Source organism: Gracilinanus agilis, chromosome 2 (assembly GCF_016433145.1).
Source record: "Gracilinanus agilis isolate LMUSP501 chromosome 2, AgileGrace, whole genome shotgun sequence".
In the NCBI taxonomy this organism is placed as follows: domain Eukaryota; kingdom Metazoa; phylum Chordata; class Mammalia; order Didelphimorphia; family Didelphidae; genus Gracilinanus; species Gracilinanus agilis.
Genome location: NC_058131.1, coordinates 16,623,685 through 16,650,851, shown reverse-complemented (window position 1 = coordinate 16,650,851; position 27,167 = coordinate 16,623,685). Strand labels below are relative to the sequence as shown.

At 45.2% G+C, this 27,167-nt stretch overlaps 1 protein-coding gene across 1 annotated transcript in view; it reads left to right on the top strand.

The window, feature by feature from the left end:
- The window catches only part of DOCK5 (dedicator of cytokinesis 5), a 159,235-nt gene that overhangs the window by 97,182 nt on the left and 34,886 nt on the right, over positions 1–27,167 (top strand). Inside the window, exons 27-38 of the mRNA XM_044659253.1 lie at positions 680–775; positions 2,052–2,150; positions 7,761–7,855; positions 10,404–10,482; positions 12,848–12,948; positions 15,131–15,189; positions 15,789–15,943; positions 17,371–17,456; positions 20,191–20,347; positions 21,773–21,813; positions 22,820–22,910; positions 23,760–23,879. Coding sequence (XP_044515188.1) covers positions 680–775; positions 2,052–2,150; positions 7,761–7,855; positions 10,404–10,482; positions 12,848–12,948; positions 15,131–15,189; positions 15,789–15,943; positions 17,371–17,456; positions 20,191–20,347; positions 21,773–21,813; positions 22,820–22,910; positions 23,760–23,879 — 1,179 coding nt within the window. The remainder of the gene's footprint in view (positions 1–679; positions 776–2,051; positions 2,151–7,760; positions 7,856–10,403; positions 10,483–12,847; positions 12,949–15,130; positions 15,190–15,788; positions 15,944–17,370; positions 17,457–20,190; positions 20,348–21,772; positions 21,814–22,819; positions 22,911–23,759; positions 23,880–27,167) is intronic.

Genomic DNA, 27,167 nt, shown 5'->3' with positions numbered 1-27,167 from the left:
AAAATGTTTCTGCTTGGTTGTAAATTTAACCTAAACCAATCAGTGAGATGTACTCAACACTAATTAAACTAAAGACTTGGTTTCTAGTCTTGAAGTTTCTATTCTTGGCCCATCAACTGACATGTTGGATTCTTGGGGGCAGTAATATTGTTTTAAATGAATGAATGGATGAATGAATGAATGAATGAATGAATGAATGAATGAATGAATGACAAGGCTTCTGTGTGATGGCATATTCACAGAGGACTCTTTTTCCAGAACAGTTATTCTTTTCCTTTCTCCTAAGGTCCAAATTCCTTAGCTGAATATTTTCAAAGATTTTTTTTTTAACCCTTACCTTCCATCTTAGAATCATTACTGTGTATGATTCCAAGACAGAAGAGCGGTAAGAGCTAGGTAATGGAGGTGAAGTGACTTGCCCAGGGTCACACAGCTAGAAAATGTTAGATTTGAACCCAAGACCTCCCATCATTAGGTCTGGCTCTCAATCCACTGAGCTACCCCCCAGCTGAATATTTCCAATGATTTTTTTTTTCCCCAAACAATCGCTTTCTTTGAAGACAAGAGATGAGTTAAATCTGGAGAGTGACAAGCCTATTCTATCTAGTGTTCTCTGGGACATAGAGCGGTGAGGGAAATGATACACTCAACCAGAATCTGTTTGTGTTTTCCCCCTCAGGGTCCTACCTCCATGCATATCCAGCTGATCATGGAACGTCTGTTGAGGAGAATCAACCGGACGGTGATTGGAATGAGTCGGCAATCTCCCCACATAGTAAGAACCATGTTTAGAATTCTTAACTACATATTGTTTTTTCTTTCTACATGGCTCTCAGTTCTGAATAAATGCCTCCTCTCCCTTCCAGTTGAGTCATCCCTTCTAACAAAGAATTGTAAAAAGAGATCAGGGAAAATGAATGGCTATAGCCACGAGTTCTGATAATGATGTTTGCAGTGTATGGGCCCAGAGTCCTCCTCTAAAGGAAGAGGCTGGTTTTTTCCCTATTTCGAGTGAACCTTTTTAAATGCTTCTTAGCATTTAAAAAACTGCAGATTTGGAAAAAAACAAAACAAAACAACTAAGATAGGTCAGTGTGTTCTTACGCATACTCCTCTCTCTAGCTTTGGGCCAGGGCTAGGCTCTGCCCACTGTAGCACTTTGATGGAGTCATGTGCTCTGCTTGATCTTGTTCCTGTGGTTCTCTCTTTTAAAAACAAACCTTACTCTCTATCTTAGAATTGATACTGTCAGTTCCAAGGTAGAAGAATGGTAAGTGACTTGCCCAGAGTCACACAGCTAGAATGTTTCTGAGATCGGATTTGAACTCAGGGCCCCCCACCTCCAGGCCTGATTGCCCAGGAGTTCTCATACAGACCTCTTAAGTCTTCAGGTTAAGCTCCGATGAAACTTTGAGGTGACTATATCTCCAGAATCCTCCCAGGTATTTTAGGTCATGACAGTTGGGACCTGAGAACCCTACAGCCCGGGTTACCCCAGTCTGAGTCCTGCAATACTGAACCAGGTATTGTCCAGGGCATCACTGAGGGGCTTTTTCTGCCTCCAGACAGTATTACACAGTCACCTGTCTAGTCCAGCTAGATGAGGGAAATCCATGCAGGGAAGAATTAGATTAAGAGAGGAAAACATAAAAACCAAGAAAAAAGAAATCAACAGTGCAGGATTCTCGGAGACAAAGGCAGATTTATCATTATAAATATACCCTGAGCTTAGCTTGATGGGCCGTTTCCATTGTAGAGATGATTGACTCAGAAAAGTCCATTGGTCTACCCAGTGGTCTAGTGGTTTCAGGAGTAATTCCACCGTCAGTCACCCAGAAGAGGTAGCACATCGATGGGGACAAAGGCGTCAACCCGTCCAAGACCCGAGGCCAAATGGAGCCATATTGCCTTCGAATCCCAGAGCTCAGCACCTTTCCACTTGAGCAGAATCCCATTGTCATAAATCTGCGGGCACGGACGATTTCCCCAAGTGTCCTAGGCTGGGCTCATTGATGGTGGGAGCTGCAATGGATTGGCCTTTTTCTTTCCAGGGCAGCTTTGTGGCTTGCATGACCGCCATTCTTCGGCAGATGGACGACTTCCATTATAACCACTACATCAACACTTTCAAGACCAGGCAGGATATCATCGTAAGTTTTCATCAGTCCATCCTGCCAGCCATGAAACATGATCCCCAGAGACACAGACTCACGCCTTGGTCCTTCTTCCAGCCTCTTTCCTCACATTCAACAAGCATTCTTCTCATTTCTATTCATGCCTCTTACCTTCATCTCACCTTCACTTACAAATCCCTCTTTCCCACCAGCCCCCCTTAGCAAAGAATAATGAAAGCTGTTCCGTATAATTAATCAGCCCGTCCTCTGAGTATAACAGTGTTTTGTGTGTGTGTGTGTGTGTGTGTGAGAGAGAGAGAGAGAGAGAGAGAGAGAGAGAGAGAGAGAGAGAGAGAGAGAGAGACATGCATGTATGCATACACATATACATATGTATATAATGTTTGCAGGCATAGCAGAATATAGGGGTAAAATACACACACAAGATATATGTTATTGTTTGTTTGGTTCATTCTGTCCAACTCCCCATTTGGTAAAGAACCTGGAGTGGTTTGACATTTATTTTTACAGATTAGGAAACTGAGGCAAACAGGGTGAAACTCCTTGCTTAGGGATTCACAGCTGGGTAACATCAGTGGCTGGATTTGAACTTGGGAAATTGAATCCTCCTGACTCATTCAGCCTGGCACTATCCTTATGCCCCCTTGCTGCTATATATCTATGGGTATAGATGTAGACACACACATACATATATACATAAATACATACACTATAGGTACAAAATATGCATATCCACCGAGTGTGCATATGTATTCTGCACCCATATTCTGCTCTATCGGCAAAGAACAGAGAGACACATTTTATCATCTCTCCTTTAAGCCCTGGTCAGCCTGAGAGCACAAATTTGAGTCTGGTTTTGTTGTTTTTTCTGTTTGCATCATTGTGATCATTTTGTCTATTGATTCACTCTGCATCAGTTCAGATAAGTCTTCCCAGGCTTCTTAGTGTTCATCCCCTTAAACTGTCTTTTAGTATTTGGTTATATGGTTGTTTTTTGTTTGTTTTTTTAAATGCTTACTTTCCTGTCTTAGAGTCAATACTGTGTATTGGCTCCAAGGCAGAAGAGTGGTAAGGGTAGGCCATGAGGGTCAAGCGACTTGCCCAGGGTCACCCAGCTGGGAGGTGTCTGAGGCCAGATTTGAACCTAGGACTTCCCTTGAGATTTTCAGGTTCTGCTGGAGCATCTCTATACCTGGCTCTCTATCCACTGAGCTACCCAGCTACCCCCTATATAGTTTTATATAACATGTCTGCTTTAGGGATTTCCTGAGAAGTGGGTATCTGCTTTCTTCCCAGTTCTTTGCCAAGACAAAATGTGCTGCTTTGAATATTTTGCTCTCAGTGGGACCTTTCTTTCTATCTCCCTCTGAGAGGCATTTCTTAAACACCCTGTGTGCCAGGCACTGATGCTGGAGGTATAAAATGAAAGATATAGTCATCCCTAATCTCAAGACGCTTCTGTTTTCCTGGGAAGATACAGTTTGTAGTCAAATAAACATCTGATAATGTGACGATTTGAGCATGAAAAGGCAGGAGATCACAGAAGGCTTCCTGTAAGAGGTGGCACATGAGGTGAACCCTGAAGGACACTGGCAAAAGATTCATGGAAGTGATGTGGTAGAGGGAGTGAATTCCAGGTCTGGGAGACAAGACATCCTTCATGAAAAACACACAGGCAAGTGATGGAATGTCAAGTTCAGGTTTGAGATGTCCAATGGGAAGTCCAGTTGAGCACCTCCATCCCCATCTTTGGCAAAGATACTAGAGTGATTTGCCATTTCCTTCTTTAACTCATTTTACAGATGAGGAAACTGAGGCAAACAGGGTGAAGTGATTTGCTCAGGAACACATAGCTAGTAAGCATCTGAGGCTTCAACATCTTACCCATCTGATTTGGGGCAGGACTGGAAAGGGGGGAGAATGTTTCTTTGTCCATCTAGGCTGCAAGGCACCTTGAAAAAAGACATGGAACAAATTCCAAAGGGATACGACTATGTTATCCTGTAGGGGCAGCTAGTGGGCTCTTAGAATAGAATAGAATAGAATAGAATAGAATAGAATAGAATAGAATAGAATAGAATAGAATAGAATAGGAGTAGCCTCCAGTCAGAAGGACCTGAGTTCAAATGTGACCTCAGACAGTTACTAGCTATGTGTGACCTTGGGTAAGTCACTTAGCCTCTGTTTTCCTAAGAGACAGCTAAGTAGTCCAGTGGATATAGCACTGGCCTGAAGTCAAAAAGAACTGAATTCAAAGCTACCTACAGACCTTTATTAGCTGTGTGACCCTGGGCAACTCCCTTAACACTGTTTGCCTTAATCCACTGGAGAAGGAAATTGCAAAGCAGTCGAGTATCTTTGCTGAGGAAACCCCATGGCCAGTATGACCCACAGGTCAGGAAGAGTCAGGCATGACTGAACAACATGCAGCCCTGTGCTGCCTGGGTTACTTGGATAGGTTGTCTGGCATAATCTAGAAATCCTGATTCATCACTTGGGAGTAGAGATAGGGTGGCTCCTCTTCCACACACGACAAGGCTGTGGAGGGTAGAGGTGTATGATGATGGCCAGTGTGCCACCATGAAAGAGATTTATTAGCTCTGAGTCATCAGACTTGAGTTCAAATCTCACCTCCAAAGCTTACTGCCTGTGTGACTGTGGGTGAGTCATCTAACTTCCATGGCTCTGTTTTCTCATCTGTGAAACAAGAAGGTTGGACACTGGTCTCTGAGCTCCCTGCCTCCCCTAAGCCTGGGATCACATTCCTACTTACCTCCTGGGGAGCCCACTAAGGAGGGCAACCAGAAAGGATGAGCCCTGCTACCCTGGATTATTTCAACTCAGTTTGTTGTTGGAGCAATAGAGCCCCCTACAGGACACATTAGTTATAGCCTTTCACTTCTATTTTGAAATGCAAAAGGTTTGATCTTTTCTTTGATCTCTTCTTGCTTTTTCCACTTTGAAAACCAAGGGACTGCTGGGCACTTTGAAGAAAGTGCTGGTCTTACACTGAGGAAGACTTGAGTTCGAATCTTACTTGTAATATCTTGAGCCACAGTTTCCTTGTCGGTAAAATGGGAATACCAGTATCGGGTATGGGAGTTGTGGATCTCTGAGCACATTTCAGGTCTTGGCACAGTGTATAAACATACCATGCGGGGACTATCCCGTGCTTTATCTTTGTATCTCCAGTGCCTGGCACACAGGAGGCGTTTAATTAATGCTGGATGATTGAAGGCATTCAGAATCCAGTGAGCTGGGGCATTGCCAATGATGGAGCACCTTGTCAAATCAGCAGCTTTTTTCCAGGCGATTCTCTGTTATAAAGCTAGCTTGGGGATCCTCCAGACTCCCTCCCACCATGATTCTCCCTCTCACTGCCTGCTATAGTCCCTCTTAGCACCCTCACCAGAAGGGAGAAAGCTGGAGCCATTAATGATGATGATGATGGTGATGTAGTGCTTTAAGGGTTACAAAGCATTTTACATGCTGTCGCATTTTATCCTCACAACAACCCTGGACCATAGATGCTATTATGATCCCCATTTTCCAGATGTGGAAACTGAGGGGGGGAGTCTAAAAAACTTGCCCAGGGTGGTGGCCGAAGTAGTATCTGAAACTGGATTCGAATTTAGCTCAGATCCAATGCTCTCTCCCCACCACCGCCCAGCTGCCAACAAATCTGACCATTTGGCTACCATTAAAAGAAAGCCTTTTCCCTAGCATAGGATCATGGACGTGGGTTCAGAATTCAAAGGGGACTTAGTGACCGTCCTGCCCAAGCCTCTTGTTTTACAGACCAAGAAACTGAGTCTGAGACAAGATAAATGGTGTCCTTGGAGGTCACCCAGAGAGTCAATGCCAGAGCCAGGATGCTCCTGGTTTCATTTATACAGGACCGTGTGGGTGAACCTATGGCTGTTCCCTTCCCCCTCTTTTCAAGTGTCTGAGGACATTTCTCCCTTCACTTGCCCCTCTGCCCAGCAGCCCAATGGGAGCCCTTCTTCCCTCCCCTGTCTAGGGTAATGCTGGGGTGGTGCGGCGGGGAAGAGATGAGGAAAGGGCTCACGTGCGGCATGAGGGCTGCAAGTTCGCCATCACTGCCACTGCTCAGGGGTGTTTGGGGTTTTTTTCCAAAACAATATTTTCTTTAAGAAGAGGCTTACTTAACCCTTTTTGCATCCTAGCCCCTTTGTTAACCGAAACAAGTGTTTTTAAATGTGCAAACTCCGGAAGATTATAAAAAGAACCAGCTGTTGAAAAGCCCTTATCAAATTAGAAAACAAAAGCAGGTTAAGAGTCTTGATCTCAGGGGGCAGCTGGGTAGCTCAATGGATGGAGAGTTAGGCCTAGAGACGGGAGGTCCTGGGTTCAAATCCGGCCTCAGACACTTCCCAGCTGTGTGACCCTGGGCAAGTCACTTGACCCCCATGGCCTATTTGCTACTAAGACAAATCTAAGAGAGAAGGGAAGGACAAGGATAAGCAAAAGGAGTTAAGTGACTTGCCCAGGCCACACAGCTAGAAAGTATCTGAAACCAGATTTGAACATCATCTCCAGGCCTAGAACTCTATCCATTGAGTCACTTACCTGCCATTGTAGGGTTGTTGTTGTTGTTGTTGTTGTTGTTTGTTTTTTTTAACCCTTAACTTTTGTCTTAGATTCAATTCTGTGTATTGGTTCCAAGGCAGAAGAGTGGTCAGGGCTAGGCAATGGGGGTCAAGTGACTTGCCCAGGGTCACACAGCTGGGAAGTATCTGAGGTCAGATTTGAACCTAGGTCCTCTTGACTCCAAACCTGGCGCTCTATCCACGTGCCACCTAACTGTCCCCTATCACATTTATTTTCAAAATATACCCATTCCCCTGGCCCTTCTCTGTGAATCATACCTCCTATGAAAGGTTTTCCTTAAGCCCAGATCTGCTCCTGTCACTTCCCCACTCTATAAACTCCTTTGGCTCCCTGTGAGCTACAGGATCAAACACAAGGTGCTGTTTCTCTGTCCCTTCCTGTCTTCTTGCTCTTTCCTCTCTCCTGAGCATTCCACAGCCCCCTACTTGCCGCTCATCACACATGGGATCTCCTCGCTCCATGCTCTTTCTCTGACTGTCCCTCTGTGCCTAGATTGTGCTTTCATGGAAGCCTCCTTCAGGACTCCGCTTAGCTTCCCATTGCGGAGGAGCCCTGTCCGGGCGCCGGTGCTGATCCTTCCCCTCCGAAGCACCTTCCGTCCATTTCTCTTGGTGCTCCTTCTGTCCATTAGAGTGGAAGCTCTGGAGGGCAGGCCTGCTTCGAGGCCTCTCTTCTGCTCTCCAGCAATGGGTTCAGCGCCTGGCACGGATGAGCATCTGTTGACTTGCTGAAGGCTCTTCAGGTTCTGGTGGATGGACTCAGGCAGATAAAGCAGTTCATCACACCAGAATGAGTGACCTTCACTCCCCCGGCATCCCTTACCTGTACAAGGGAACGAGGAGGGGGCATGGCTGCTACCTCTTCTGGGAAGCCAAGTTTCAAGTTTGGCCGCTATAATTACACATAAATCGCACATACATGCACACATGCATGACACACGCAGACAGGACACACCTGCACACGCTCGACTTTTCTTGGTTGTTTTTCACGCAGGACTTCCTGATGGAAACCTTCATCATGTTTAAGGACCTCATTGGGAAGAACGTGTATCCCCCAGACTGGATGGTCATGAATATGATGCAGAACAGGTAATGAGAACCCCGTCATGCGTTCTGGCTCCGCTTCACATCCGAGCACTCGGGTCTCAGAACATGCCGGTCTAATGGGTGCAGGCCTGGGCTAGGCTTCGGTGATGACTCCACGCCCCACCAGTTCTCCACCATTTGTGGTGACTTGAGATCCGCTGATAGGTTCTTAAGTAAAAGGCTCTCAGATATAAGGAGACCCGAGTTCAAGTCCTGCCTCAGACCCACACTGACGGTGATCTCCCAGGCAAGTCACTTTAGACTTTTGATGGCCCCAAACAACTCTCTTAAGGCTTAAATTATGGCGATAGCTGTCCGTCTTGGATAGAAAATAGAGATCGGCGCCCCAAAGCAATCAGACTTCTGTGATTTCTGAGCCCTTCCCCCTCCAAAAACCCAACCCAACACAAATGAGAATTGACTTCATTTTTGCTTTTGTCTTCTTGGCAATTAGCCTCGCATATAGCAGAAGTATAAGAAATGCTCATTGAATTCAGTGATTAATAAATGCCCTATTTGAGGGCTGCCAGAGAGCTTGGCCCGGAGACAAGGAGATCCTGGGTTCAAATATGGCCTTAGACACTTCCTAGCTGGGTGAACTTGGACAAGTCACTTAACCTTAATTGCCTGGTCCTTACCGCGCTTTTGCCTTAGAACCAATACGTGGTCTATTCATTTTAATTCGGAAGGTATGGCTCTCTTTTTAATGCCCTACTTTAATAGCATACATTCTTGGAGCTTTCTAAGCTTTGCAGTAGACTAAGCAGGTTTAATGAGTATTATTATTATCCTCCTTTTTTTTTTTTTTTTTTTTTTTTTTTATTTTAAACCCTTAACTTATGTGTATTGACTTATAGGTGGAAGAGTGATAAGGGTAGGCAATGGGGGTCAAGTGACTTGCCCAGGGTCACACAGCTGGGAAGTGTCTGAGGCCGGATTTGAACCCAGGACCTCCCGTCTCTAGGCCTGGCTCTCCATCCACTGAGCTACCCAGCTGCCCCCTATTATCCTCCTTTGGCAGATGAGGAAAATGGGTCTCAGAAAGTTAAGTTATGGGATAGTCGGGTGGCACAGTAGGTAGAGTGCCTGGAGATGGGAGGTCCTGGGTTCAAATCTAGGCTTCAGTGATGTTCTTAACGCCAATTGCCTAGTCCTTAGCACTCTCCTGCCTTGGAACTAATCCTTAGTATCAATTCTAAAAGAGAAAGTAAGGGGTTTTCTTTTTCTTTTCTTCCTTTTTTTTTTTTTTAAGAAAGACAAGTGACTGGTCCATGGCCACATAGTCGGTAAATGTTGGGGGCAGGGTTCAAACACACACTTTCTTGAATCAACTATATTTCCACTGGACCATGCTGGTCTTTGAACCTCAGGGTTGTGATGAAGGCTGGAAGGCCCTTGAGTGACCTCTAGGTTCCTTTCCTCCACAGAGTTTCCATGTCTATGACTAGCAACCTGCAGTTCTACAAAGACCAAAATGGTGATTTAATTCATTTGGAGCCCAGGGGCAGTATAGTGTAGTGGTAAGAACCCCAAGCCCAGGTTCTCACACTCATAGACAAGTTATTTAAATTCTTAGGATCTCCATTTCCTCATTCAGAACTCAGATGAGAAGCCACTTGATGATGATTGTGAGCCACTTTACCCCTTTTTTTCCATAGTAGGTGTTTAAAAAATGCTTGTTGACTTCCTAGAAAATCATAAGGCAGCTTGAATTAAAAGATCCCTGAGGTCCCCTCCTCCTTTAAGATTCTATAAGTCTAGGGGTGACAGCTCCTAAGGGGTCCTGACAAACATTCATGTGTCCTGAAGGAGTGAGGAGAATGAGATGTGGTGAGAGGGATGACACACGTCAGGAGGGCCGCTGAAGCTGGTACAAATCAGAGGCAAAGTTTATTGATCTTAGCCATATTCTATAGAAAAAGTGATGTAGGCTAAGGGATTAGGTAAGCTTTTTACATGGACAGTGGTTAGTAATGTACCATCTTAGTACAATGCTTTAGTTTACCTCAATGAAACTTAAACAAAGTTTTCTATAGGATAATAATTCAGTATGTCAATGCGTAACCATCTTGTCCAGATTCTCAGGGAAATATTTGGTTTCAGTGGGTAGAACAAAGACAACCAGTTGTTGCCAAGTACAGGAGGGATTGGGGGGCCTCATGTGATGCCTAGGCCAGACCATGGCTTCCCTGAGACCTTGTAATCTGGGGTTTACTCTCACTACTGGGGGCTCCATAGGGGCAGCTAAAGAGATCAGTGGATGGAGAATCAGGCCTAAAGACGGTAGGTCCCAAGTTCAAATCTGGCCTCAGATTCTTTTTAGCCACGTGGCCCGGGCTAGACAATTAAACCCTCTCCACCCCCTTGCCTAGTCCATACCACTCTTCTGCCTTGGGACTAATACTTAGTAATGGTTTTAAAAATTAATTTTAATTAAAAAAAAAAAGGTTCTGATCCTAGACAAGACTTGTTTTGAATGTCAGGAGACTACATCCTAGTAAGCTCCCACAAGTAGGAGGGTCCTTTCCTCATAAGGCTGCTTCTTCCCTAGGGTTTTTCTCCGGTCTATAAACCTATTTGCAGAAGTTCTCACAAAGTTATTCATGGACCAGAAAGGCTTTGAACTCCAGGTAAGAAACTCCTCCCCAAGCTATCACAGCAATGAAGATTGCACTTATTTTTCATGGGAGGCCTTTCCTCTCTGTTGTCTTCTTATAGCCATCTCATCTTCTAAGCATAGAAACTCCAGATGCCCCAACCCCCCAGGGCAGGAAATGATCACTGGCTTTGGTAACCTTTGGGTTAAACCTTTCTAGAATGAAAGACTTTATGCCCCCCAACCTCCAAAGCAGGAATAGAGTTTCACCTAGTAAGTCGGGGGAACGAGGCCATATGCCACAAGCTCAGACTTCTATTCACTCAGTTATCAAGAGACAGTGTGGCCTGAGGGATAGAGTTCTGGGCTGGGAACACCTGGAACATCTGGTTTAGAATTCTGCATCTGATACTGATGTCCTGCATGGCCCTGGGTAAAGCCTTTGGTATGAAGGTTTTCCTGTTCTCCAACAGTTCACAAAGTCTCTCCCTTTCTGTCTCTGTCCCTCTCTCTTCCTCCCCTTTCTCTCCCCTCCTTCCCTCTCTTTCCCTCCTCTTCTCTTCTCTTCTCTTCTCTCCTCTCCTCTCCTCTCCTCTTCTCTTTCTTTTCTCCTCTTCTCTTTCTTTCTTCTCTCCTCTCCTCTCCTCTCCTCTCCTCTTCTCTTTCTTCTCTACTCTTCTCTTCTCTTCTCCTCTCTTCTCTTCTCCTCTCCTCTCCTCTCCTCTTCTCTTCTCCTCTCTTCTCTCCTCTCCTCTCCTCTCCTCTCTTCTCTCCTCTCCTCTTCTCTTTCTTCTCTTCTCTGCTCCTCTCCTCTCTTCTCTTCTCTCCTCTTCTCTTCTCTTCTTTTCTCTTCTCTTCTCTTCTCTTCTCTTCTCTCTTCTCTCTCTCTCCCTCTCTCTCTCTCTCTCCTCTTCTCTTTCTCTCCTTCTGTCTCACACACACATATTTGTGTATATTCTCATGCATTTATCTATATATAGACACACAAACATGTACATATACATGTGTGTATATTATATTCTAGATCACCTAACATAGCATATGTATATTATTTAGACTATAAGTACATTATAAACAATAAATTTGTGATGAATATATTATATGTAATATGTAGTTAGATTATCCACATTGCATATTATCATATGATCTATCTTATAATTATAATGCATTGTTATCTAGAATGTAATAATACATGTTCCTTATGTTTTCTATTATAGTATGTTATGTGTTATATTACTATATCATATATTTTAATATAGATTACATATCATGTTAATGTTCTCTTGATATAAATATGAAATATTAAATACTGAATATTAAATAAATACAACATTATTAGATCATATTTTATTGAATATGTAACATTGTTATTAAATTTATTAAGTATATACCATTATTATTAAAGCTATTATCTAATGACATGATGAAACATGTCACTGAAATATTTAGTTACATTATTAATATCAATCAATCATATTAATAATACATACCGCTGTTTCCCCCATTCGAATGTAAGCTCCTTGAAAGTAATCATTTGATCGCACTGTGTCTCTAGCACCTCGCACGGTGATTAACCCATAGTAGGTGCTTGATAAATAATTGTTGATTGGTTGGTTGGCTTGAAGTCATGGTGGTCTCAGAATAATAACACTCTGGCCTTTGTCTCTAAGTCACAGATGGGAGGGCAGAGCCAAGATGGTGGCTTAGTAGCAGCAATAGCTAAAACTGCTCTGACAATCGTTCTAAGTCAGTGATGGGCAAACTTTTTAAAGAGGGGCCAAAGGAAAGGAAATGCTCATCTGTCAGTCTGTTTCTAAGGCAACTCTTTTGAAGTTTCATTGTATTGTATCCTACTCGTTGTATTTGTCAGATCAGGAATAATGTCCTGCTGTGAAATAGAACATTTCATGGGGCCGTAGTTTACCCATCACTGGTCTAAGTCATACATGGGTTGGGGGAGGGAGTTCCCATATGCCTCAGTTGCCTAACCAAAGAAATTAGAATTGTTTATTCCCATAATCTAGTTCATGGGATCATAGATTTTAGGGACATTGTACTAGAGCTAATATGGACTCCACAACCATCTGGTCCAACCCTCCTCGTTTTGCAGTTCAGAAACCGAGACCCATGGAGTTGCTCAGTCCCCCAGGTATCAAGAAGCACCAAGATTTGAACTCCAAACATGAGATGACACTCCCCTGAATCAGATATTTCTCTAAATTTCGATCCCTGAATCTCAAACCTTTCTACAGAGAATGGAGAAAAATGAGAGTTTTTCAGGCTTGGGGTGATTCCTTCATGGATGTTCAGTGTGTATCTTTCTGCCATGAGTGGTTCTAGTCCCTAATCACCTGGTTTCTGCTTTCCCCACCCCCACTTCACTGCTGAATTCTCTGTAGCTTTGGAACAACTTTTTCCACTTGGCCGTTGCGTTCCTCACTCATGAGTCCCTTCAGCTGGAAACCTTCTCTCAAGCCAAGCGCTCCAAAATGAATAAGAAGTAAGTTCCCCTTTCGTCTCCGTCATGGTGGGGATGGGGCCCACCAGGGTGTGGAAAGGAAGGGCAAAGGTTCCCTCCTAGACATTAGAGAGAGAACATTCTGCTTTGGACCAAGAGGCCTTCCCTGTCAATGGCGCGCCACAGTGAGATATTGGATAGTCTTGGTTCTTTCCTTGAATGGATACCGTGGCCCTGCCCAGTGGGATGAGGGGTTAGAATGCCTGTTCTTAATGTCAGGAAGACCTGAAATTGCACAGAATTTCAGTATCTCAAATCTCAAATGCAAACCACTTTCTTTGACTTTTCAAGCCCATCCCGACATACTTCCGTCAACGTGGATCTGAGAGAATCCCAAGTTTGTAGCAGCAGGAGATCTGATGACCGTTTCAGCCAGCTTGAAAGCTCGAGACGCCAAACTGGGATCTCCAGCTTTCGAGCTGGCTGAAACTTGGGAGTCTTCAGATCTCATGCTGCTCCAAAGTTGGGGTTCTCTTTGATCCCCATTGACACTTCCATCCTTTTAGACCTGATTATACATTACTTCCTTCCACACTCTAAACCCCTTTCTGGCTAAAAAAATAAATACACTATCATGGGATTGTGTTGTTTTTTCTTTTCTTTTTTTAATTAAACCCTCACCTTCCGTCTTTGAATCAATACTGTGTATTGGCTCCAAGGCAGAAGATTGGTAAGGGTGGGCAATGGGAGGCCAAGTGACTTGCCCAGGGTCACACAGCTGGGAAGTGGCTGAGGCCGGATTTGAACCCAGGACCTCCTGTCTCTAGGCTTGGCTCTCAATCTACTGAACCACCCAGCTGCCCCCTGTGTTGTTTTTTCAAAGAGAGTTTCATTTCTTCAACAAAGCTAGCACAGAGGAAGATCTCCTGCACACTGGGTAATCCTTCCAGGAGAAGAGGGGCGAGAATCACCCCAGATAGGAGGGCACGAGTGGCCTGGGTTAATTCACCCGAGTTCATGAGCTCACGTGGTCCTCTAATGGGTGAGCCGGTGCCCCCTACTCTGTTGTGGAACTGACCTCCACTAAATGCCATACTAATAGGATGGAATATAGTCAGCAGTCAGGTGGTGCAAAGGATAGAGAGCTGTGCCTGGAGGCAGGAAAACCTGAGTTTGAATCCAGCTTCAATTACTAGTTGGGTCACTCTTGGCAAGACACTGAACCTAGTTTGTCTCCGTTTCCTCATCTATAAAATGGGCATAACAATAGCCGCTCTCCCAAGGTGGTCATGAGAATCAATGAGATAATATTTATAAAACATGTAACATAGAACGTTGCTCTTAATAGGTGCTGCAGAAATGTAAGAGGAGGAGGAAGAGGAAGAGTGGTATTAGGAGTGGCAGTGGTAGTAATAGTATTAGCGGTAGTAGTAGTGCTGGTGGTAGTAATAGTGGTCTAAAGATGAGAGGTCCTGGGTTCAAATCTGGTCTCAGACACCTCCTAGCTACGTGACCCTAGACAGGTCACTTACCCCCATTGCCTAGTCTTAACCTTTCTTCTGTCGTGGAACCAATACACTCTATTGATTCTAAGATGGAAGGCATGGCCTTAAAAGAAGAAATAATAGCCATATAGTGGTCCATACTGAAGCTGAGGGGGAAGATACGACTGAATGCGTGGGCCCCCACCTCCACCGAGTTCATGCGCTTCATTGTCTGGGGGGGGGGGGGCTCTTCCAATTTATTGTCTTTATTATGAACATAAAAAATGTCCCCAAATCAGCCTTTCCATATTTATGGGATATGAAATGGAAAAATGGGATGGGGGAATAAAGAGGTAATTGCAGATGAAGAACTAGAGGCAGCTAGGTAGAACGCTGTATAGAGTCAGCAGGATTGAGTTCAAATTCTGCCCCAGACACTCATAAGTTGTGTGACCTTTGGTAGGGTACTTACCCTCTCTCTGCCTCAGTTGTCTCATCTGTAAAATGGGGGTGATAATAATAGCACCTATCCCCCAGAAACATGGTGAAGATAAAGGGAAATTCTATTTTCAAATGCTAAGGAGGATGACCGCCGCCCAGAGCTTTGTTCAGGTTGCCTCTGTTTTCCCAGCCATGGTAAGTTCAGTCTGTAACACTCTTGCTGGTGCTTCTTCTGGCCCGGCTCCTGTGGATTTTCTCCATTTGTTTTCCCTAAAAATATCCACTGATCTTTTTTCTAGATACGGGGACATGAGAAAGGAAATCGGCTTTCGAATCCGAGATATGTGGTATAACTTGGGTGAGTGCGAATTCTTGACCTCCTCCCATCTCCTTATTGAGGCCTTTTGTTTTCTTTTTTTAACCCTTAACTTCTGTGTATTGGCTCTCTGGTGGAAGAGTGGTGGGCAATGGAGGTCAAGTGACTTGCCCAGGGTCACACAGCTGGGAAGTGTCTGAGGCCAGATTTGAACCCAGGACCTCCCAGTCTCTAGGTCTGACTCTCCATCCACTGAGCTACCCAGCTGCCCCCTTGTTTTCATTTTTGGAATATCTGTATTCATTTCCTGGCATCCTTTGCTCCCCTCGTCCCCTCACTCCCCTTTTAATCAGAACCATCGTGACGATGCGCATGACGCTCCTCACGCAGGGTCTCCAGGTTCCCCGAGTGATTATTTTTCCAACCAAACCTGAAGGGCAGCCCCTGAAGTAATGGTTCTCCCCCCTCTGGCCTCAGTGGGCCCATGAGCAGACCAGAGAGCCCGGCTGTCAAGCACAGCCTGGATTCTCTCCTTCTCCCAGAGATGTTGGGTTTTTAGCCCTACAGCCTCCCTCTTCTCTTGGCTTCTGTCCATCGTGCTGATCTCATCCGGTGTGTCTGGCGTCTTCCCCGTCTTCCAGGGCCCCACAAGATCAAGTTCATCCCCTCCATGGTGGGTCCCATCTTGGAGGTGACCTTGACCCCGGAGACAGAGCTCCGGAAGGCCACCATCCCCATCTTCTTCGACATGATGCAGTGTGAGTTCAATTTCAGTGGAAATCACAACTTCCAGATGGTAAGGAACGCTGGGCCCACGCGCCCGGCCCATCCCGCACGCGGTCACCCTCTGACCAGCCCCCCCGTTCGTTAGACTCAGTTTCCTCAATGGGCAGAATGCTCCAGAGGGACAAGCAGTGCTCAGCTAACACGCCCAGCAGCGGCGCTTTGTAGGGTGAAGGGTGGCAGGCGCAGGGCTGAGCAGGGAAGCATCAGGGACCCGAACATGCCTCGGTGTTGGGGGTGGATGTGTGTCATATGCCAGAGAGGGTCTGATATAGTGTGGACAGAGGATTAGGCTCGGAGACCTGGGTTCAGATCCCGCTCCCAACACAAACTACCATGTAATAGGAGCAATAGTAGTCGTTTTTGTGGTTGTTCAGTTATTTTTTTTTTAAACCCTTGTACTTCGGTGTATTGTCTCATAGGTGGAAGATTGGTCAGGGTGGGCCATGGGGGTCAAGTGACTTGCCCAGGGTCACACAGTTGGGAAGTGTCTGAGGCTGGATTTGAACCCAGGACCTCCCATCTCTAAGCCTGACTCTTAATCCACTGAGCTACCCAGCTGCCCCTATTGAGTCATTTTTTAATTGTGTCCAACTCTTCATGCCCCGGTTTGGTATTTTCTTGGTAGAGATCCTGGAGGGGTTTGTCATTTCCTTCTCCAGTTCATTTGTGGTCATATGAGGAAACTGAGGCACACACAGTGAAGTGACTTACCCAGGGTCACACATGGCTAGGAAGTGTCTGAGGCTAGACAACTTTTCCTGATTGCAATCCAAGTGCTCGATCCACAGAGCCCCGTCTTAGCAGTAGTAGTGTCTGGCACACAGTCGTTGCTATGTAAATAAACCCTTATTCCCTTCCCTTTGCGTACATCCCCTGCTGCCAAAGGAGCCATTCTTCATGTTTTTATTTTAAGGACCATTTTGCAGTCTGCTGCATGTACGGGCCCCTTCTCAGAATGATGCTTTTAAATGCAGTAACTCAAGCATGTGGGATGACAAAGGAATCCAGGTCTATTGAACAAGTTATCTTAAATCTGGTCTCAAACATTTCCTGGCAGTGTGACCCTGGGCAAGTCACCTAACCCTATTTCCTCACCCGTCGCTCTCTTCTGCCTTGGAATGGGTACTTAGTATTGTTTTAAGGCAGAAGGTAAGGGTTTAAAAAAAAGGAAAAGATCTCAGTTGTTTTTAAGGACATTCATAGAACACAGTGTAAGAATCCCTGCTTTAAGGGTCCTTCTGGGTCTCTGGTTTTATGCATTCCTGTGCATTCTGGGAGTCCCGGTGAGGAATCGGCACCCTCTGGGGCCCCGGGATCACGGGAACTGGGCTTTGGTCTCAGATGTTGCCTCGGTCCTTGCAGAGGGTTGGGAGGATTTGGACGTGGGACTGGGATGAGAGGCTCACCCTGCGCCCTGTTTCCTGCCTCTGCTTTTAGTTTGAGAATGAGCTGATCACCAAACTGGACCAGGAGGTGGAAGGAGGCCGGGGTGACGAGCAGTACAAGATCCTGCTTGAGAAGCTGTGAGTGTCCCCCAAACCTAGGCATAGGCCCAGGCTGGCCTGTTAAGGAATCCGGCCCAGACCCCCCGTCACGAGGGTCCGGAGTCTGCATGCTCCTTGACCACCGGGCTCCTGGGAGCTTTTGCCGTCAGCCGCCAGCCTCGGGTGATGACGATGAGTCAGAGATTCCGCCTTTGTCCCTCGCCTGCCCGGCCCAAGAGACTTGAGCAGATGGAAGAGAGGGCCGGCGGCAGGGCATGACCTCCGTCGGAGATGGTGCCGGAGCCGAGCTTTGAAGGAGCCTGGCATTGTGAAGGGGGGAGGTATTCCAGGCAGCGGGGCACAGCCTGGGCAAAGGCCCTGAGATGGGCTCTTCACAACCACCCTGAGAGGTGGATGCCCTTATTTTAGAGGTCTTATAGGTGGCCTCCCTCCTTCCTTTGTCCTGATTGGTCATTTCCAAAATGATGGAAAGAGGGAGAAACTCAGAGACTAGAGAGCCAGGCCTGGAGATGAGAGGTTCTAAGTTCAAATCTGACCTCTGCCGCTCCCTAGCTGTGTGACCCTGGGCAAGTCACTTAACCTCTATTTGCCTAGCCCTCAGCACTCATGATGGAGAGAAATTCTACAAAGAGACCCTCCAAATTGTACCATGATGCTAAGTGACTTCAGCAGCTCGGCAGATAGGACCGTATCACTCCCACAAGCCCCTCTTGCCCGTGGAATAAAATATCGCCTCCTCCGTTTGGCTCTGAAGAGGCAGCTAGTTGGTACAGTGGAGAGGAGGATGGCTCTGGAGCTTCCACGAGGTCACAGACAGAGCTGGGAAGTGGCTGAGGCTAGCCTCAGATTGGGTTTAAAGGAAAGGAACAAATGAAAAATAAGTAAATGCAACATGGAGTAAGTGCCTTGGGACTGGCCTCAGAAGGGGACTTGGGAGCATAGAAAAGGAGACTAACAATACCCAGATACTTAGCTCACAGGGGTCTGGGCAAACCCCCTGTGCCTCAGTTTCCCCATATGTAAAGTTATATTAGCCCAGATGGCTTCCGAGGACTCTTCGTGCTTCTGGGCCATGACCCAACGCTTTCTGACCATGCTATCGTGATTCCTTAGAAGAGGAGGGCATTGACCTGATTCTGTGGAGGAAATGCTTTTCCCAATCTGCTTCTTCCAAGTTCTTCCAGTGCACTTCCTGCTTGCCCCACCCTCCCCTGTGGATTTGGCCTGAGCCCTGAAGCCCAGCAGTGGGATACACACACCCCTGGGTGGTATTTAGAAGCTGCTGATGACTTCAAAACAAAAACCTCCCCCAGCTGCTCTCTCCCTCCAGGCTCCGGCCTTGGCTTCCTTCAGGCCTCCTGGCTGACTTTGCACAGCTTGGTTGAGCTTTCTGAAATGGATCCAGGGGAGCACAAACGACCTTAGGAAATGCCCCCCGATAAACCTCAGAAGCTGGAGGGGTTCCTGTGAGGTCCTTCCTCAGACCTTGGGTCCAGGCCTGTTGATTCCGTCTCTGGCTTCTCTCCATTCCGTCAGAGACCACCCTGGCTCCATCTCATAGGCTCCCCTCTGCCTTCTTTCATGAGCCCCACAAATGGTCTGCCTGGCTCCAGGCTTCCATCTTGCTAATCAGTTACCTATGGAAGATCTAGCCCAATCCATGGCCGTCCCCCCATGCCTGGTGTACCCTTCTTCTTCATCTCTACCTCTTCAGAAGACCTTCAGAACTCAGATCAAGAGCCACCTCCTTGATGGCGTCCTTCATGACTGCCCTACATAGACCCAATCACTGCACCCCTCCCATATCTTCCCAGAGGCTCTGTCTGGATCTCTTCTCTCATTATTGGAAAACTATTAGGTTCAGAGTCAAAAAGAGTGAGCTTCAGCCCTCCCACCTCTGATACAATCTGAACCTCATTAAAAAAAGGAGGTTGGACTAGATGGTTTCTTGTTCTAAATCTGTGCACCTCTCCGAGCCTCGGTTTCTTTATCTGTAAAACAGGGACAGTAACCTTTGTAGTACCTCCTTCCCAGGTTGATTGGCAGACTCTGTGAACATATTTGTAAAAAAGAATAATTAGCAAACACTGAAGTTTTGTCAATGAATCAATTATTTTCAAGCATTTATTACACACCTACTACGTGTCCGGCACTCTATCCTTACTTACTATATCCGTGACGGTACTGTCACGTCATCAGTGTGGTGGACATTCCCTCCAAGGCTGCAGATTACAACCCAATTATCATGTGTGACCGAATAATGGTTTACATTTAAATCTTGCACCGTGCTTTACTTATTGGGTCACTTTACTCTCTCAATAAATCTGGGAGGTAGATGCTATTATTGTCCCCATTTTACAGATGTGGTTAAAAGACAAAAGTTAAGCAATTTCCCCTAAGGGGGTCACAGAGCCAGGAAGTGTCCAAGGCTGGATTTGAACTCAGATCTTCCTATCTCACTCTACCACCACATTGTTATGCACATCCTTCTGTGAGTTTGCTGTAGAAGTTCCTTGCTTATGGGCCAGGTCAGCCCCAGCACAACCAAAGTCAAGAAAGCACCACTGGTCATGTAGGGTTGTGTCCACTTGGTTGACCTGCCAAAAGCTGTTGGCTCCATGAGTGCCACATGCTGGGTCTTGGGCTAATGCTGGCTTCAAGGGGAGTTTGGGAAAGAAGCGAGGGAGGGAGCAGTGGGACTCTGGAGCGCTTGGCATCATGGGCATTTTCTCCTTTCCCTCCTCTCCACCAGGCTGCTCGAACACTGCCGGAAACACAAATACCTCGCCAGCTCTGGAGAAGTCTTTGCCCTCCTGGTCAGCAGCCTCTTGGAGAACCTACTGGATTACAGGACCATCATGCATGACGAAAGCAAAGAGAATCGCATGAGCTGTACAGTCAACGTGTTGGTACGTGACGCCCCCTTCCCTCGGGGCTCACCAGCCTGCCAGCATCAGAGGGCACTGCCAGTCAGTCAACAAACAGCAACTGAAAGGCACTGTGCTGGGCTTTAGGAACACACACACACACACACACACACACACACACACATATACATGCTTTATGAAAGAAACAGATTTGGGGTATCATACTAGATAGACCACCAGGCTTGGAATCAGGAGAACCTGACTTCCAATGGGTCCTCAGACACTTCCTAGCTAGGTGACCTTGGGCAAGTCACTGACCTAGCCCTTACCTCTCTGTAAGAAGGGAGACTAGATATTTAAGATATGGTCGCTTGATTTCAAAATAAAATAGACCCAAGTCAGGATGACTTTTATGGTGATTTATTTACAATTAGGAAGGTTGAAGGGAGGGAAATTGAGAGAGAAACTCTGGCCCAGGACCAGAGGCACCAACCAGGTAGGAAGTTAGAGACCCCAGCAGAGGGGCACTGAGGTGAATGAAACAAGGCTTCTAGCCACAAGGCCTCCTCCAAGAAGAGAGGCCTCCAGAAAGGCCAAGGGAAGAGAGAGAGAGAGAGAGTCAGCCTAACTTACCCAAGGGACAATTCAAAGGGAAGCCATCCGAGGTCTCACCAGAGATCCTTCAACGCCAAGTTCAAAGCGCCAACTGCCTCCACAGGAAGTTACCATCCTATTTAAAAGGTAGCAGCTTTCTTCACTTCCTGCGTCCACCTCCAGTTTCAAGTGGGCAAAGGGCAGCCTCCACACTGTTTTGGACTGCCCAAAGGGCCATCCCTTGTTTTTGATTTGTTACTTACTCTCCCCAGTGTGGGTCACAGACCTCCCCCTCCCCACTTAATTCTAAGTTGGGTGGGGTGACATTATTCCTGGTGGCTCCAGTCTGAACAAATGAATGAAGGTGAGCTAATTCCATTCATACCTCTCTTCTGCCTTAGAATCAATTCTTAGTATCAATTCTCAGACAAGGTAAGCATTTTTTAACAGAGAAGACCCAAATCTCTTGGTCCAGGAGGCCGTGCAGCTTCCCTCAGGAGCCAAAGCCATCATTGACCCTGGAATGACCATTCCCCGTCGTCAGCCGTGCTGAGTTTACTGCAGCAGAAGCGGCTGATGGCTAAGGACACTTGCGTATTTTTAACTTTGCAGATAAATTAAGAAACAGGGATGAGAACCTGCAACAGAAGCTTCTGAGCCAGCTCTTTTCTAAAGGCCAGGCCAGACTGGTTTGCTGCTCTTTGTCTGCTCTGGCCAGGGTGTCCCTGACAGGTTGGGTCAGCATTTGTGTGAAAGAGAAATATGGAGGGCAAGAAGGATTTTTAGGTCTTTAGGCAATTGCTCCCTTATTCTAATGAAGGGTCTGTCAGTAATCATTTGTTTTTAATTCCATTTTGTAATCTTTTTTGGCAGAATTTCTATAAGGAAAAGAAGAGAGAAGACATTTATATAAGGTAAGCTGGGAGAGATGGTATTTGGGCTCATCTTAGCTCTTCTCTTCTTGGATTCATGAGTTTCTTCAACAAATGTGTATTCAGGGGCAGCTTGGTGGTTCGCTGGATGGAGAGCCAGACCTGGAGATGGGACATCCAGGGGTCAAATCTGGCCTGAGATACTTTCTAGCTGTGTGACCCTGGGCAAGTCACTTAACCCCCATTGCCTAACCTTTACAGCTCTTCTGTCTTGAAACTATTATGCAGTATTGATTTTAAGACAGAAGGTAAGAGAAAGGAGGGAGAGAGAGAGAGAGAGAGAGAGAGAGAGAGAGAGAGAGAGAGAGAGAGAGAGAGAGAGAGAGAGAGAGAGAAAAGAAAAAAAAAAAGAAAAGGAAAAGAAAAGAACCCTTAGTATCAATTCTATGTCAAAAGAGTGGGTTAAGTGACTTGCCCAGAGTCACACAGCTAGGAAATATCTCAGGCCAGGTTTGACCCCAGGTCCTTCCAATTCCATACCTAGTGCTCTATCCATGGTGCTACCTAGCTGCCCCTAAGATCCAATTCATTTACTGTTTCCCATTGTATACTCCTAACTTTTTTATTTGAAATATTTGCCCTGAAAAAAAGTATTTGAACCCAGCCTTGACCAGTTCATGGCATTTTGATTAGCCAACTTTGAGGCAAAGGATGAATGGAAAGAGGCAGCCAATTCTGGCATCTATTACCCCATCCAAAACAGTGGTGACTAGTTGACAAGGTCTAAGGAATAGTCAGGTAACAGGGGCATCATTCATTTGAGTGTTCCAATTAGTCTGAAGCTTGTTTAAGTACCTTCTATATACCAGGCATTCTACAGAGTGTTGGGGATGGAAAGAAAGGCGAGCCCTCTAGGAGCTCACAGTCCAATTGGGGAGGAGGTGTATTCTAGAGTGCTATGGCCAAGGAAGGTGGTGGGAGGTCTTACATAACAATCCTAACCCCCTACGGGTAACACGGGCCTCCCTCCTTGTCCCCTTCTCTCCAGGTACTTGTACAAACTTCGGGATCTGCATCGGGACTGTGAGAACTACACAGAGGCTGCAAACACCCTCCTCCTGCATGCCGAGCTTCTCCAGGTACAGGAGACCCTACATGTAAAAGCACTTTATAAATCTTAATGCCCTCTCCAGATGTCAGTAAAAATAAATATCATCATTATTAAGTCACACACAATTTGGACTTAGCCTCCATGGTCCGCTCCAGCTATAAATCCATGCTCCTCTGATTATTCTCATTGGATTATGGGAAGTCTTCAGGGAGCAAGGAATCAAGCACCAGCCTCAAAGCCAGGGAGACTGGTTCAAGTACCACCTCTTCCCCACACTGTCTATGTGGCTCTGGACACCTGTTGAAGACTTCCTTTTCAGAGATGTCTAGAGGTGGAGGAGATCTCTGTGGCCATTGGTCTATTTTCAGAGAAAAAAAATACCTCCTCCTTGACTTGCCCAAAGTCATCTGATTCAAAGTGATACCAAGGAATTAGGAGTCACCCAAAAAGAGATCCAAAAGGCATCAGCAACAACAAGCCAAAGTCCTTCATGAATTCTTTTATTTATAGATAGATAGATAGATAGATAGATAGATAGATAGATAGATAGATAGATAGATAGATAGATAGATAGATGGCATCAGGCTTGGAGTCAGGAGGACCTGGGTTGAAATCCAGCCTCAGCTCCTACCTAGCTCTGCCTCAATTAAATCCAGTTTATGTGTTAGTCAGAAGACATCACTAGTGATATCATTTTGGTCCTTTTCAAGTATGAAAGACAACAAGTCATTGTAAGGTGTGTAAGGATGGGATTTGTGCAAGGGAGAGGGGACAAAAGGAGCCAAAAAAGGAAATCCCATCCTTACAGGTGTGTGCATTTTTTATTTATAATGGTCTTTGATACTCATTCATATGGCTTTTTTTTCTTATTTTCTAGTGGTCAGATAAGCCCTGTGTACCCCACTTGCTCCAGAGGGACAGCTACCATGTCTATTCCCAGCAAGAGCTCAAAGAGAAGCTGTACCAAGAAATCATCTCCTATTTCGACAAAGGCAAAGTGAGTGTCTTGTGGAAAAGGAGTTGGGTTTTGAGTCCTGGCATGACTACTTCGTATAATTACTACACCTTTCTCTGCCTCAGTTCTTTCTCTCTCTTTTTTAAAACCCTTACCTTCTGATTCAGAATAAATATTGGGTATTGCTTCCAAAGCAGAAGATTGGTAAGGGCCGGGCAGTGGGAATTGAGTGACTTGCCCACGGTCACACAGTTTCTGCAGTCAGATTTGAACCTAGGACCTCTGGTCTCTAGATCTGGCTCTAAATCCACTGAGCTGTCCAACTGGTCCTGCCTCTTGATGAGTTTGGTCCAAATGGCCAGTAATTCAGTTTAAGATTAGATAAGCTTTTATTATACATCTATGATTTATCTTCCAGAGCTGGAGATGCAGAGCCAAAAAAGAAAATAGCCCTTCTGGCTTCTGCTGATCCATTCTCTCATTTTCATTCAATTTCTTAATCGTCTCTGAATTCTAACACACACACACACACACACACACACACACACACACACACACACACACACACACACACACACACACACTTTTTTTTTAAATATATATAATCTTAAAGACAAAGCCTATTAAGAAATGAGGAGGAGGGGGCTAGCTAGGTGGCTCCCTGGATAAAGAGCTAGGTCTAGAGATGGAAAATTCTTGGTTCAAATTTGGATTTAGACTTTAACTGTGTGACCCTGGGTAAGCCATTTAACCCTTATTGCCTAACTCTTTCCACTCTTATTTCTTGAAACCAATAATTAGTTTCAATTCTGAGACAGTAGGAAAGGGAGAAAGAGAATAAGAAAGAAAGGGGGGACAGAGAGAAAATGAAATGAAAGGTATGGCTACTGTGTTTTGTTTTTGTTTGTTTTTTTTTCAATAAGAATTTGAAACTTTTATTTTATTTTGACCTTCTTTGTTGTAACAGTAACACCAAGTTGCTAGTTCTGGAAACTGTATTTTTTTTTCTCATTTTTAAATATTTTCCCATGGCTACATGACTCTTGTGTTTTCCTTACCCCTCCTGGAGCTGACAAGCAATTCCACTGTGTTACACATGTATTATCACTCAATACCTATTTCCATATTATTCATTTTTGTAATAATCTTTTAAAAACCAAAACCCCAATTATATACCCATATAAACAAATGATAAATCATGTTTTCTTCTGCTTTCATCTCTCACAGTTCTCTCCATAGATATGGATAACATCTTTCTCATAAGTCCCCCAGGATTGTCCTGAATCCTATTAGTAGCAAAGTCAGTTACATTTGATTGTCCCACAAAGTTTCAGTTACTGTGTACAATCTTCTCCTGGTTCTGCTCATTTCACTCCACATCAGTTCATGGAGGCCTTTCCAGATCTTTCTGAAATGACCTGTTGATTTTTCCTTTCAGCAGAATAGTATTCCATCACCATCCCATCCCATCCCATTTACTCAGTTATTCCCCAATTGAAAGGCATCATTTTTGAATTTTTTGACACCACAAAGAGCACGGCTATTTTTATATTTTTGTACAAACAGGTCCTTTTTATCTCTTTGGGATATAAACCCAGTAATGGTATTATTGGGTCAAAGGGCATACATTCTTTTAAAGCCCTTCCAGAATGGTCAGGTCAATTCACAATTCCACCAGCAATGCATTAGTGCCCCAATTTTCTGGCATGACTACTTTGCACAATTACTATCTGATGGATCATGACACTAAGACTACTTGACCAAATCAGGGAGGAAAATAGGCAGTTTAAAAGATTGCCCTGTAATTGGACCATGAGGCAGAGTAAGAAGGACATTCTTGGAGTTAGAAGACCTGGATTCTATTTCTAGCTCCAGCATTTTCTCAGCTCTCATACCCTGACTGGGCAAGTCAATTTACATCTCAGAACCTCAGGGCTTTTCTTTCCCCATTGACAAAAATAGGAACATTACCCACTTAATATGTTTGCCCTTAGATGGGCTGCTTCTTCTTCAGGGCCTCAATTTCCTCGTGTAGACAATGGGTGGTAAGGAATCCATGATCACACAGCTTCTTGGCAGCTGTAAACTCAGTGATCCTGTAAATTGTGAGACTTTATAAATCAAATAAATATCAACTATTGGTATCCTGCCAAAAGAGCCCAAGTTGCTGTCCCAAGGCTTGCTGGAGGTGGTGGGCGGACTTCTTTATTCTTCCCAACCTTCTGGCTTATAGCTAGGCGAACTCTCCAAGAACATCAGCCTTGGTCACTAGAGCCCATCTTGTGTTGTTGTTAGCTTAGTGTCTTTTCCTTGAAGAGTTTGGCATTTGCCTAGAAGTGTGTGCATGATGGTGGTAGTGAGTTCATTGGACCGCTATTTGGTTTGACCACTTAATCGGCCCTTGACCTTACTTCCCACGTCATTATCAAAATTCTCCTTAAAACTCCCTTTTATGGCTAAATAAATAAAGCTTTCAAGGTTTAATAGGTCTAAATAACCTATAAGGCTTTGCAAAGCAACTGATATAAACAGATATCATAGATGACTCCCTCACTAGCCCTCTGAAAGATGTGCTATTATTGTCATTCCCATCTTATAGATGCGGAAAATGAGGCTTACGGAGTCCTACAGAGTTAGAAGTCTCACAGACTTTCTGTGGTCACCCAGAGAGTAAGTGGCTGAAAGGAGACTTAAGCCCAGGACTCCAAGAAACAGGATGAGAAAAAAATCACCTTAAATATGGTTTCTTAGGTCTATAGACCCTGCTACTGAGAAGCAGCTGTGACATAATAAATAAAGAATAAAGAAATAAAGCCCTGAAATAAAGGCACATAGCATGTGTGTGTGTGTCCCTGGGTAACTCACTTCCTTGTTATAAGGAGTTTTATTAGGTTCATTCTGTCTCATTAAGAGCAGAAGTTTTATTAATATCATGCTGTCTCCTTTAAGAGACAGAGCAGATGGATCCTATCATAAAAGAGAGAATCCTGTGCATTCTGGGAGCAGTCTCTGACTTCCTTGGGAGCAGGTTGCTGGATCATTCTCCCAGACAACGAAGATCTGTTGGTTATTTTGAGACAGTTACCTGGAGAGTTTGGGACACACCTGCAAAATAGAGTTAACATCTGATTCGGAAGAGCTTTTCTCCTGAAAGGGGAAGGAGCTGTCAGAGGAGTCTCTGTCCTGTCCACGCTGTCTGAGTCTCTCTGCCAAGAGAGACTTATGGCAGTTGGAGTTGAAAAGAACTGATACTTACTTTAAGGAGGTTAAAGAAGATTTATTCATTAGAACAGTCTAGTTAGATAGAGAAATATTATTTAAGATAGTTGA